Genomic DNA, 15,218 nt, shown 5'->3' on the forward strand with positions numbered 1-15,218 from the left:
TGAATTATAGAGTAGACGATAATATAAAAGAAAAGCTAAGAAAATATTAATATATCATTTTTCAAATTCAATAACCGACTTAACTGTCTAATAAATTGGAAATAAAGTGATTGACTCTATTTATCCTCTTCATTGCATTTAGTCTTTTCATGAATGCACCATCTTCACCGTATTACGTTTGAATACTTAAGGACTTTCTTGTGCAGATATTGAGTAGCATTTTAGTTCAGCATAAAAGAAATATAAACAGCTTTTCAAACAATCACTTAAAAATTTTGTGTTTTGTTTTCCTATCGTCATTGTTAATAAGAACGATGGTAGTACACGATTTTACTTGATTAACGCAATTTATCTTTAGACTGATTAAGATAACATTATTCTCTTTTAATTGGTAACTGATTTTGTTAGCGTATGTGCATTTTAAAGCTTCTTTACTAAGCTTGATTTCAGCAGTGGATTTTGGCAAATAATTTGCTCATTATATAAATCACTATACACAATATTTTCAAAGAATACATCGCGAACTACAGGTAGAGAAGGTAAATTTTCCCCCATTGCACACTACATGGCGTTGTCTGTCTTTTTAACCCAAATTAAAAAACCAATTCATTTCAGTTTATTTTAAAACGAATAGATCTCTTTCTATTTCTATTCTTATCTAAAGCCACATTTTATACTTAAGGCAGCTCAGACTATAATGTGTTTTGATTCTAATGCACGACGTGTTGTCAACAACTAGGGTGATTTTTTTTTTATATAGTAGTTCCTTGTCTATACACAATTATTTGTTGACTCTTTCACCTTCAAATGTTAAAGGTTTTTAGACACTCAGCTCGCTTTTTAAGAGTTCTCTACGACAAGTCAAGAAATATAAATCTATATCAGTAAACCGGTATGGAATTGCTAATTCTTGTTTTTGTAGAACATATATTCCCTTTCCGACATGGAAAAGGTGTTTCGTAGTTCGGAAAATACCAGTTCCCTAGCTACAGACCAAGCATATTAAAGATCCCGTTCAAAACAAGAAAGCCGACGCTTTATGGAAACGTCAAATTTACATTACAGGACAAAGCCTTATGCCCTTGCTACTCTATACGGTAGTGTCGACATTAGATGTTGACAAAACATAAGAAAAAAAAAGAAAAACAACCCTAAGATTGATATTTCGAGTGCATTGATAGAAACAGCACCAATATTTCCAAAGACTCTATTTGAAAAAAAAAAATATATAAATTTATATAAGATGAAATAAAATATAATAAAGTCAAAATAAATTGTCTGATCTGGCCTGGCACGGACAGTATTAGATTTCGGGGAAGGGAGGGTTTGATTCTCCCAAATGTACAGGCCTAGGGTGGAGCAGACACTTAATTGAATACCGTGTTAATGAACTATAATGAAAACGTTCCTTTTGATCAGTTAACTATGATATTTTAGATCGAAAACTTAATACTTTGCGTAATTCAAAGCTGTTTTGTCACACTTTACTTCTGATCTTTAAACCCCCGTGGGCTATGAATATTATGCGAGAGCTTTTCAACGAAAACCTTGACGATGTCATGTTTGATTATATTGGTTCTTCAGAATATATTGACATTTAAATCTGTGTATCTTATTTAATGTCTAAAACGTCTGACATATGAAATCTCTTACGTTCTTTTGTTGCTAAGTAAATGCCAATGTCTAAATGTCACACTTACACTTATAATCCGGCGACAAGATCTGTTGTCACTCACCATGTTACTAAAAAAAAACCCCAAAATAACACATTTTAAAGGGACATATGTGCCATTTTTTTTTACCAATCATACTTTAGTCTAAGAAACAGGATTTTTTTTAGCTAAGCCAAACGGTAATGTTGTTTACAGCTGATCGCCGAAATTTTGAGCCCGCCTTTAATTTTTGTTCAGAATTATCAGCGTTTGAATGTTAAAGTCATTAAAAAGTGTAGTATCTGTTATGTACTGATTGTTTTTAGTTTACTATGAACAATATTATCATTTAAGTTCTTATTTTTTGAATATGCATCTCAATTTCTGCTTATAAACATGGGGAAATTTCTCTTGAAGGCTCTTAAAGTGGACATGAACTATCTTGCTTGCTCGATTGCTGGTTGTATTGAACGGGACAACAATTGGGATTAGGGTGAGATCGTCAATTGAATGGTCGTCGAGGTTGAAATGATTAGAAACGGGCTTGTCTTTCTTTAATTTGATATCAGACCTATGAGCATTAAAACGAGTTCGTAGATTATTCTTAGTTTCTCCTACGTATTGTTTGGGGCATTTCTTGCATGAAATTAAATATATTACATTCGAATGTTCACATGTTAGATGTTCCTGGATCGGGTACCTTTTATTCGTAGAGTTGCTTACAAAATAATGAGTTTCGGATATAAAGGGACAAGTTTTGCATCTACTGGACAAACATGGTGCACTTCTTAAACCTGGAGGTACTTCGGCATAAAGCCTGTTTTTAGCTGCTATCTGTGCTAAAGTGGAATTTTTTATGTTTCGTAAAAATCGTTTAGAGTAACCACGCTCTTTCAGTTTTGAGAAAACAATCGTACAGGCTTGGTTGAAATCAGAAGATCTTGTGCAAATTCGGTGAAATCGTAGAACTTGTGACTTAATTATACCAGAAAAGGTATGTTTTGGGTGAAAGGAGCTCTTGTGCAAGAGTTGATGAGTATCAGTTTCTTTGAAATACACTTTAATATCCAGTTTATTTGTTTCGGCTATGGAATCTCCCTTAAAGACAGTGGTATCGAGAAAGTCTATGCTTTTATCACTCACGTTTGCGGTTAGTTTGATCGAAGGATGGTGTTTGTTGAGAATTTCAAAGAATTCCCAAACCTGTTCGATAGAATAAGTCCAAACCATAAAAATGTCATCCAAAAAGCGTCCATAAAAAAGTGGGTCAAATGGACAGGGGGGCAACACCTCACGTTCCCACTCTGCCATGAAAAGGTTTGCGTACGAAGGGGCGAATCGTTTGCCCATAGCTGTCCCTGAAGTTTGTAAATATGTTTTACCATTAAATGTGAAATCGTTTCGGCTAAGTCAAATCTTTAAAAGCTGTAAAATTGCATCGTCTGGTCTGTTTGGATCTGGGTTTCTATTAAAAGCTTTACGAACTGCCGTTAAACCAGTAGTGTTATCGATATTGGTATACATAGAAGAAACGTCGATAGAAATTAAAATAGTATAAGAGGGAACTCAAGATTTTTTATTNTTAAACGTGCATATATGATGAAATTTAGTGTTCGAAGGCTAGAAAACGAATAAAAATGTCACATTACTAATTGAAATAAAACCAAACTTTCGTTCCGAGTTTATTAACTTTTATTTTTAATATAGCCACTGAAGTTAGGGTCAAAAGACTGACCTTTTAAACATTCGTCAAAATAACCTTTTCTGATAACATCTGCTTTACCGGATCAAATGCCGTTACTCTCTCCCAAAATGCCAGCGCCGGAGAGGGGAGAAATTTGATTGGCTAAAGCAGGGTTAGGTCAAAGATTATTTTTGACGAATGTTTAAGAGGTCAGTATTAAGACCCTAACTAAAGTGGTTATAAAAAGAATAAAAGCTAATAAAAAACGGAAAGAAGTTCAATTTACATATGCTGATCAACAGCATCATCAGTCTTATCATATCCAACTAGCAAAAATATCTGAATTGCTCACTTTTTATCCATATCTTGTAAGGATAATGATAAGATGCCGCCACCAGAATGAATCAGTGCTATGTTTACGTAGCAGCAATTTGGATTATTGATTATGTAATCAAGTCTAGGAACCTGGAGTCGTGAATATGAGTTTAGATAACGTTTTTTTGATTTATAACTGTTAGAACATATTAATTATTCATATTTCTCAATCGAAGAAAGTGTTATTTGTCATTGAAAGGTTTCCTATTTAATTTGAATTAAACACAATGTTTTCCTGTGAATTTATAGAAAAGGCATTTCTGAAGAAAAAACATACGCATTACATTCCTGTGAACTTTAAGTAAAGATTTAATTCTAATTTCGAATATTTCGGCATGTTTCATTCCACTAAAATCACACTTACGTTTAATTCTCACAGATTAATAAGCTTATCTATTGCTCTGTGACCTAGGCCAGTGCTGGACCAGTGCTTTCACAGAGTCTCGTCTCAATACATCCTGATACTACACGTAAAGTTAAATACCATCTGCTATTATTGATCTATTCTTTTAGACGTCATGGACAGAGCAAATATATTAGTTTTATCTGGACCAACATGAGATTTTAAGAAATGAACGCAGTACTTCATTGGAAGGACTCATTACAAAATCAGAATTGAAAAAAATATCTCTTTAAAATGAAGTTGATTAAATCGCCAGGACAAGATGGATACTCAGTTGAGTCTTTTCATTTTTTTAAAATTGAAATTGGACTATTTTTGCTAAAATCCTTTAACCAAGGGTATATGCTGGGTGATTTGAATGTAAGGTGTTATAACTTTTAACATTCCAAAAACTGACAAATCACGAGTATTATTCAAAAATTGGAGACCTATTTCATTGGAAATTACTATGTCATCATCATTATTTAATGGCGATTAACTTATCTTTTACTCTCAACTTGTTTGCAACTGATCAGGCCAATGAAAACAAGCCATAGCAAAGTTAAATGTCACGCAGCAATTTGTAATTCGATATGACGTTTCAACATTCACAAAATCAGTGATAAGTGATTTCGCTCTACTTTTGCAAGGCTTGATGTAAAAGGTAGGTAGATGACAAGTTAACGTTCGCTTCCAGCGGATGCTGATATCGCAAACTAGGCTTTGCAAGGCTTGATGTAAAAACTTCCGGGCTTTACTTATACATGACTAAAGATAGCAGCTTTTCTCATATTCATGACATATAATAGAGTCTGTCCATTATTCAAAATCGATCATTCCAAAAATGGAAAATTGATAATACGGTTATTTTGTCCTATTCAGAGACAATTTAAATTTCTTTTATGTCTTTAGAACGAGATAAAACATTTTTTTTTTGCATCACAATAAAAACCATTTCCTTTCAGAAAGTTTTCTAAGAACTTGTTTCTTTGTGTCTTACAAGAACTAAAGTATTCAAGACCTACGCTTGATCAATTCCAATTCAAACTTTTGGAAAGTCTATAGAAATCTAATATTGCTTTCTCGTTCAAGACAATTTCAATTGACCTCTTATAAAAACGTGAATTGTTTGAAAGTGTAGCTAAGGTTGAAGTGCTAAGAGAGAAAATGAGAATTCTTGTGAAGATGAATGCCTATAAAAAAAATCAGTTTCTAAAGTATTGATTGGGTTTACAGAGTTATTTTCTACTAAATTCCACTTACAAACTCGGATCATTTGATAGTGTTTCTACAAAGCAAACCTCTTGTCAGTGATCTTTCAGATAATACGTACTCTGCTAGCATTACCAGGAAAGTTGAGATACGTTTTGATATTAGCAAGATATTGACGTAACGATTCTTATGATCTAACAAGTTGAGCTACAATCTGTGATTATTTTAAGTGTCATTCCCAATTATCTAATACACAGTGCCAACTGAAATAACAGCACACAAAGTCATACGAAATCTAAGGATAGCCTAAAGGGACAGATGCGCCATTTTGGGTGGTTGGTTTGAGTCTTGAAAATATGTAACTAGTCTTTAGAAGTACCAAAATCGCATAATTCCTTCAAAAATATTTCAAACTAGGAATTTTACTCACTATTTCTATATATGTGTTTTCTTTTTATCACAGAGTATCTTAAAATGAGGAGTCGTCGTTTTAACATTCAAATTCTGGCCACACATGGATTTGAAGGTTCAAATTTCGACGGTGAGCAGTGAACACTATTACTGCTTAGCTAAAAGAAATCACGTTTCCGAGACTTAAGTAGGATTGGTCAAAAAGATGGCGCACTGGTCCCTTTAACTAGCAAGGTAACATTGGCTCACGGGCAACTTTTTAACAAGGATATTGGAAACTGCAACCGTCACGATTGTTAATATTAAACCTTTAGTCATATTTGTTTTTAACTGTGGCTCTATGAATGTTCTACAACAACAACAAAATAATACAGTTTGAAGAACAAGGACCATAGATTGTATTCATGTAATTACTGATATTTCTGACGTTCAATAAAGTGCATTCAAGAGTGATAAACAATTCTATGAGAAGAAAATCATCCACAACACGACAATAACGAATTGAAAATTAAAAAAAAACCCGTCTATTTGGGACCATTTGAGATTTTACCCAAATGCAATGATCACTTATCAAAAGCACACTTAAACTAAATATAATCTTGTTTTAGGATTGGTATAACAAATAAGATAAACAGATTTACCTTTCACAGACTTAAATAAAACAATACGTGGGAGTTAGAAACTGACAATTTGATGGAATTATCAAGTTATCTCAGAAAGGTTACATTGTCTGCTGGGAATTAACTTATAAATACATGTATATAGGTCTGTGCAAGTCTGTGGTTTGAAGGGTTTACATTAATATGACAACTTAACTCTGCTTCTGTTATTGATATAGCTATTAATGCATTAAATACTGTCGTTGTTATTAATGTTGTATAATCATAAATCAGTTTCGTATCTCGGAAAAAAAATAGTGTGGATCGTTTCTAACCAAAGAACATATAGAAGGACAAATCTAGCTATAATCAAAATTAGAACACAAATTGTTATTTTGGGTCGGTCTCCATTGTAATTTCAAGAGATTTATACCAAGGTGCTGTTTTATTTCGATTTTGATTTTAATTAGATATATATTTATATTAGGCTATCATTCCTCGGACGTGATATACGGATGGAATATCGGCCTTAACGTGCGTAAATCCCACTTGTATATCACATCTGATGAACATGTTAGTCCAGTTTGTAGTGCTAGGAAACTTGTTGGTTAAATTCCCATACACATTACGCGAACATGATATACGTACGGGATATCGGCCTTAACGTGCGTAAATCCCACTTGTATATCACATCTGATGAACATGTTGGTCCAGTTTGTAGTGCTAGGAAACATGTTGGTTAAATTCCCATACCCATTCCGCGGACGTGATATACGTACGGGATATCGGCCTTAACGTGCGTAAATCCCACAAGTAAATCACTTCGGAGGAAAGTGTTTGTCAAGTTTTCAGTGCTAAGAAACATGTTGGCTAAATTCTATGTGAAATTCATTAAATGTTAGGGTAGAAAAAGGGGGGACAAATTGCTTCAGTTTCAAAACTATGCTGGTGAAAATATCCCACTTTTTCTATCTGAAACATGAAAGGATCACGAAGTAGTAGTTTCATTTCATATTTTATCAAATACCATTTAACGCAATCCACCAGAAAATAACAAAATCAGATTCACAATTACAAGGTTCTTGAATTGTTCTGAAGGACATAAAACTGTAAGCTGAACAGAATTCATCATTTTAATGACATTCAGAAGAGCATGATCAATAAGGCTATTAAAGAAAATTTATTGACTTACGCCAACCTAACTTTTCCTTAATTAGATGTCAAGTAAAAATAAAATGACATAAAATATGTTTTGTACTCATTGACGTTAATCATAAGATCGCAAAACGGCCTTGCTATTCATTTTTTGCTCTATTCCATTTTGGTTAAAAACAGAAGCAAATTCTGTTATGTAAAATTTATAATCTGCAGTAATTCAATAACAATAATAAAATATTTCCACTGTTAAAATAATGCTCAATGCATCAATGTAGAGCGATATAGAAATATCAAAACAGAATTTCAAAAAAGACAAAAATGGTAGTAACAACATGTTTTTTTTTTTGGTTCTGTTTTAATATTTCTAAGAAATTGTGCTACAAAAACAAAATATTTGCTCTTTACATCAATTGTATAGTTATATAAAAATATTAAATCAGAACCTAAAGAGGGTAGTACAACAGTTTTTTAAGGTTCTGTTTGAATATTTCTAATAAATATGCTACAATAACAGTGAATATATTTTCACTGTAAAAATAATGCTCAAAACATCAATTGTAGAGTAACATAGAAATATTAAAACAGAACCTTAAAAAGGTAGTTTTAGGTTCTGTTTTAATATTTCTAACACTTATGCTACAATGACAAATTATTTTCACTGTTAAAATAGTGCTCAATATATCAATTATTATAGAGCGATATTGACATATGAAAACAGAACCTGAAACATGTGGTTACTCAAAGTTTCTAAACAAAACAGAAACTCTGAGTAACAACATGTTTCAGGTTCTGTTGTAATATTTTTATATTGCTAATACTTACACTATGGGGAAGCGCAGAAACGCAATCCCGCACAGTGCAAACACTGACCAACCATTATAAGTTTTGATTGTTACTGGGACAGGTGTTGGGGTTGATTTTTCTCTTGAAAAATTCGAGTCGTCATTTTAACATTCAAACGCAAATAATTCTGGACACTATTACTGTATGATTGGTCAAAAAATGGCGAATCTATCCTTTTAACTCCCGGTTCTCAAACTGGGGTGTTTTCACTAGGGTGGGGGTGTGGCCAACTGGCGTAGGAGAATAATTTGTTTTGAATTTGAGAGCACCTCACAGCATCACATGCTGAAAATGTGGATGAAACAATTTTCTTTTGGGGTGTGAAACGGACATGTGATTGCTCCAGGGCTGAGAAAGGTTGGGAACCACTGCTTTAACTACAAGGTATCTTTCATGATGCCGTTATTAATTTTGTTCAAATGATTTCACGATAAGAAACAATTCGCAGTGGGACCCACAACTACAATGCATAATTACTGTTTTCATTATGTATAAAATGGTCGAGAGATCGTACAGTTTTTCCTTTCAATGAAGCTCAGAAGAGCAACTGATTTTCTCTACAAATAGGTTCATTTGACTTCATTGTTAAAATATTTATTCTTAGTTTGCTATTTACAGAGACATTGTTAGAAAATCCCTTCGAGGATTGACGCCAGACGTAATCAAAGTTTTCTTACTAACAAAGGATTGTCAGTTCAAATTTGTTATAGATTCTTGCTGAAAGTTTTAAGAGAAATCTACCAACTATTTAAAAATAAGGAAACAACTACATTTTACACGGATAATAACATGGGTTCACAATGATCCTTTATATCAGCTGGTCCTTTGCCAATCCTCTTGGCATTGATCGGGGTAATCGTGCCCATTTACAGCTGGGTAGACCGGAATAATGAGTGAAGGTGGCTTTGTAATCCAGAGTTTCGAACAAGCATATGCTACAATAAACTATCTAGGTTTTGTGACATAGAAACTTAGGTACCACTCTCTCATGGGTAGCATGGATTTGAAATTCTGTCGTTGTTGAGAGATGGTAAAATTCAATATTTTGATGGAATATCAGATCCTCGCACGATTAATTTTCGTTGATTGTCTCGATTTTCTGGAAAAAAAAAACTAGGCAAGTCATACAAACTGCAGTCATAACAGGTCCTTAGTTGGAAAAACGCTGTAGTCAGTTTCGTCACTATCTTATCAAAACCTTGTGCTTTTTAAAAACTGTATTTCTCTGAAAGGGGAATGATCAGTTAGTTCCAGTGTTTAGACAAAATGTCCCTCTTTGCACCTAAGGACATTTCTCCACCTTCTGAAGTCTAATAAGGTTAAATAAATTAGGACACACAAACTAGTTTTATTCATTTATCTATATAAAATCAAATATCCGATTTCAGGAGATCTGTTCTCTCTAAACAATTCAGTGCAATTCGAACTGTAAATCAATTTGCCAATATCCGTTTAGTGACGCGAGGCAAAGCAACCTGATCTAAATGTAACATGACAAAATAATGTTGTGTAATTCAGTGGTTTTACTCCTGGGATTAACCTAAAACCATCAAAATTGATGTCAGTCATTAACAAATTCCGAGTTTTATGTTTTTAGACAATGAGAGCGGTTGATTCCAGTCGAAATCAGATAAACTCCATTCATTATCCATTAGTTAGTTTTTATGTTCTTGTATCTGTGTTTGAAAGACAACCAACATTTTAAGCAATAACACATTATACGTGTGTAATTACAGATAACAATCATCTTATTTTATAAGCTACTTTCAATGACGTTTTAAAACACTATCTATTCCCAGCGCCACATAGTGTAAAACTTATGGAAATGCTTAAAATTGGCGGCACACTGGGGGTTGTATTAAAAAGAATCACGTAGTACGGAGACGTTTCCAATGATACCCAGTGACCAAACTTCAGAGAAAACTCGCCCGGAGGATTTTGTTCTGAGGTCCCAGTAAGGAATACAAGAAATAGAGGAAATGGAAAATATTAGCTAGAGGTCATGGGAGCTACGTGGAGTACATTAGGAGATTTTACCATTTTATGGATGCTTTGGAAATCATGTCCTATATATAAATCTTGTTCTGTTATGTATAAACCGCTATGTGTACACAGGTTTTTTCTATCGATAAACTGAAAAAATGTTCAGGCCATTCTTTAATTGTTGACGTGCCAATCGAACGCACGACTTCTATTTTTGTTAATGTGAAAAAGCTACAATTTTGAAACTAATTGGTAGCGACGTTGATGACGTACAGTCTTTTTTATGAAGTTAATTATTATTCCAATAGGACAAACGAGTCTTTACGTCTGATGCAGCTTGGTATTCGAATGTTATGCTGACTGAAGCGATCGAGTTCGTTATGGCGGAATCGACAACTGCTTACATCTGATTTATTACACGTCGTGTATTCAACTATTCCTGATACCAATTCATTCAATAGCTATCGATGATTTCATGCCAAAGATCAATCAATCTGTCTAAAGTGCATCACGACTTTTCTATTTTCAGTTGAGAAGTCAAGGTCGTGGTGAACTATTGGTATCATTATGTTACCAGCCAGCAGCCAACAGATTAGGTGTTGTCATATTGAAAGCGAGAAATCTACCCAAGATGGATATATCAGGTCTCTCAGGTATATATCACTGTTTTCAAATATTCTATATCAATCAGTGTTGATGAAAAAAACTTTAATGGGACAGTTTCGCCATTCGTTTAGTAACTTAGTCTCAAAAACGGGATTTTTCTTTCGCTTAGCTATAATCAGTAATAGTGTTCACAGCTCACTGTTGATATTTGAGCCTTCAAATTCATGTGTGTCCAGAATAATTCGCGTTCGAAAATTAAAACGACGACTCGTCTTTTCTTGATAGAAAGTAATAGAAAGTGAAATTCCATTTCTGTACATTTCTAGTACTTCTGAAGACCATTTACATATATTCAAGACCCAAATAAACGCCTCAAAAATAGCGAATCTATCTCTTTAAATCAAGAAGATAATCAGGATTATGTTCCAGTACGTTGTTATATTTGTAGTACAATGTTATGCTAGTAGTTGCGTCAAATGAGGTCAATTTTTTCTTGGCGAAATCAAATGCGAGATGAATCTAATTTCTCAAACATTTACTAAACTTGTTATCTCCCCCTTCTTTCCAAGCAGAATAAGCTGTAATATCATGGAAATCCAATCTTTAACGCCACAACGATGTCTGCCAAAAATGTGCAACAAAGTTACTGTTTAAATCTATAGAAATTGGTGTATCATTTGCAAGCACAAAATATTTTTAAGAATGCGGTTATTTGCCCTTATGGCGTAAATAATAAGACTTTTACATCAAAATGATGATTTGGTAGAGATCTTTTATTTTGTAATGTTCCTTTGAAGTCGGTTGAAGTGAAAAAGTAGATTACAAGAGAAAAGGTTGGAAAGGTGAAACTGACACGAATATTGGTTATAAAAACATGCTAGTTCGTTAGAACAGTTTTACTGATAATGTCAATGTAAACCCCTTCAAAGAAACCCTCTTGTCAGATTTTCAATAACGTTACCATGACAACCGAGAAAAAAAAATAATCAATGAACAAATTGTGTAACACTAATTTCCACGTAAGAAGTTTATTTTAGAAAATGAAAAAAGGCTTCAAGTCGATTTTTGTACATTATTCGTTTTTAACTACAAAGACTAATCTATTCGAAGAATGGAAACTATTAAAATCTATACTAATTTTTCATTTGGTGCTAACAAACACGGAAGTCATCATCTATATGGAAAGAAAGATGGGGAACAGTTTGCACCACGATGAGACCCATTATCGTGGTCAGTCTCGTTAAATATAATATCAAGATACAGGATGTCTGGTTTCAGGCTATGTTCTAATTGTTTATGTCTGCGTACTGGTTCTGACAGTAATGATTTGTCAGAAATAAAGACCTTAAGCCAGGCTGATATTAACTCACCTCTCAGTAGGTACTTTTCGTTTCGAGCAAAATAAAGATTTTGTTCAATCATGATAAATGTATATCGAGCAATTTGATTTTCGTTAAATAAACGAACTATTGCATTAATTTTTCCGCAAACGGTTGTTAATAGCCAGAGAAAAGGAACATAAATGTTTGCGCTACCATCAGCCAGTGGAGGTGCCCTCACACCATATTGATAAGTTGCGAATAGTTGAGAATGATAAAAGTGGCCATGAGTATCGAACTCAACTCAAAACTATGTTGCATGAAGGCTACGTTCGAAAACTATGACCGCTATTGTTATTCGCATCCATACGAAACTGGTGGTTGCTGTGGTGTAGGACCCTTAATGGACTTACGATGCCGTCGTTCATGTGGCCATTGATCTTTACGGTGCACAGGACGGAGCAAATGATGAATGCATGGTTCTTGTAGTGAGACTTCTTAACCACCATCAAAATTGATATGTCTTTATTACGATATAACTATTTCATTTACCATTCTCGCCAATGAAAAACTCAGAACAATCCCTATCCAAAATGTATGAATGGGGTTTTTAATACATTCTGGTGGCCACCTTTGTGATAAAAGTACAAAATATGCAAATGGCAAAATGATATGCTTACTCTTCTAAACTCCTGATACCACTTTTCATTATGAAACACTTACTCGCTTATGATTGATATACTTCCTCATGTGAAAAGTTCATTAGCTGCTACCAATGTTTCGCCAAAATGTTGTTTTGGATTTCGGGTTTCGTTTTGCGGCACGGATTGTTAGTACTTGGTTTATTTATCTTCAACTGCCAATTAACCCAGATTTTATTCGCGGCAACTGCAAACATAATGCAACGCAATTACACGAGGTTAATCCAATAACAGATCGAATCAATCCGAAGTGGCCTGAAACCGTGAAATTGGATGATAAAAATAGTTAACAAGATTAAACTTGTTTAGAATTTATGACGAGATTGCTTCCACTACCTCAGGAATATTTCAGAAATGTCAAGAAAATGTTCATCAAATGTCACTGAATACTAATACCTTGTCTAGCGGCTAAAAAGGATGATTTATTATTGAAATACGCCATTTTGTTAACGATATTCAGAAACCATAATATTGCGTATTTCCATTAGTTTAGGTGAAACACACCAAGGTGGAAATGTGGATGCACATTGGCATCGTCAGTGAACACTAATACCTTGTCTAGTAGCTAAAAAGGATGATTTATTATTGAAATATGTCATATATTTGGCAATATTCAGACATCATAATATTCTTTATAGTTTAGGTGAAATGCAAGAAGGTGGAAATATAGACGTATAATATCATCGTAATATTGAGTCCGTCGATCTTTGTGATGCACAAGGCGTATGCCTGTATCGACGATGAACGCATTGCATATGCCAATCTGAAAACACATGACAATCAATATAAGCTTGCTATTTTCTAGCATAATCCGATCAATGTGTGGAAGGGTAGCTATTGATAAAACAGTCCGAGTGAAAATGTGGATTGTAACGATATGCAGTATGTTCGAGTGTCATAAACATCTGTTGAATGTTCGGGGGTTTTCAACCTGCTTCCTTCTATTACCCCATACAAATTGCATTACCTCTTTTCCCCCCTTTTACGTGTAATAATTAGGTTCAGTGAAATAAATTTGCTTTTTCTGTATTTTCAGATCCATACATCAAAATCTACTTGAATTACAATGGTCAGAGAATCGCCAAGAAGAAGACACACGTGAAAAAGAGGACGTTAAACCCCGTGTTTAACGAATCCTTCCTATTCGACGTGCCCTACAATGAGGGACTTCAAAACATCAGTCTCGAATTCTTAGTATTAGATTGGGATCGCATGACGAAAAATGAAGTTGTTGGTCGATTGGAGATCGGATCAAAGACAGGACCAACGGAAGTATCTCACTGGAATGAAGTGATGAATTGTCCTCGAAAGCAGATTGCAGAATGGCACAAATTAAGAGAGTGATTGAATAGGACGAGTTTTGATCAATATTGTACAGAGTTATCGGTCTTTCCAATTTACTAGCTTCAAACGTATCTCAAGGACATTTCAACAGTTGCGCAATTTAATATCGTCAATATAATATCAAATTTTGTTGTCATAAAAAATGATCAGGCTGAGATAATAACAATAATGAATTAACAGCAAGCTCTATATTTTAAAAGCAAGCTCTATATTGTAAAAGCAAGCTCTATATTTCACATGAGTAATAACTGGTTATGTTTAAATTTCATTTCATCGTCATGTTTTGTTAAGAAGGTATGACGTCAGAATACTAATATAAAGTGGTTATTGCATCTTTTAGTTGTCATTACAATGTCATCAATGTATTCAAATCGAAGCTTCTCTGAGTTATCCGAGGTCCGGATATATACACGAAAAAAAATTTGAGACCAAGATGATCGATGCTCTCTGTATACCATTTTCCAATATTGCATATTTAAATCAATTAAAAGCTTTCTGGGCCCAAACAACAGTTTAATCGCGTACCGTTTTCATATTCGTATATTATTATCCATTTATTTGGAGTAGGCAACTGATCTGACGTCATTGTAATGACGATTACATATAACTTGCGTCTGTCTTCAGAGTAATCGTACGAAAATTTCACAAACACTTTTCATAAATGAATATTGAAGTTTCAATCTGTGTAAAACCGCTCATTGCGTTTGAAAATATTCACGAAATCAGACACGGTTCAAGGGAGATAATTTCATATTTGCACTTCGCCTGACAAAGGCAACCAGTGCATAATGTGTTTTTGGCTAGCTAATAACGTAACATAAATCGAAATAGTCATGTACTGTCATAAAAACAAATGAAAATGTATTAGAATTACGAAGGATTGAAAGTGTTGGGTTTAAATTGACAGTCACGAAATAGAGGAAACAGTGAAAACTATTCTCATGTGTAA

General features: G+C 33.9%; 1 protein-coding gene across 1 annotated transcript in view; it reads left to right on the forward strand.

The window, feature by feature from the left end:
• Syt4 (synaptotagmin 4) overlaps positions 1-14,770 on the forward strand; it is a 40,382-nt gene extending 25,612 nt beyond the window's left edge. Inside the window, exons 3-4 of the mRNA XM_009049860.1 lie at positions 10,829-10,952; positions 13,962-14,770. Coding sequence (XP_009048108.1) covers positions 10,829-10,952; positions 13,962-14,269 — 432 coding nt within the window. The 3' untranslated portion in view covers positions 14,270-14,770. The remainder of the gene's footprint in view (positions 1-10,828; positions 10,953-13,961) is intronic.
• The last annotated feature ends 448 nt before the right edge of the window (positions 14,771-15,218 follow it).

The sequence above is a fragment of the Lottia gigantea genome (assembly GCF_000327385.1).
Source record: "Lottia gigantea unplaced genomic scaffold LOTGIsca_14, whole genome shotgun sequence".
Lineage (NCBI taxonomy): Eukaryota > Metazoa > Mollusca > Gastropoda > Lottiidae > Lottia > Lottia gigantea.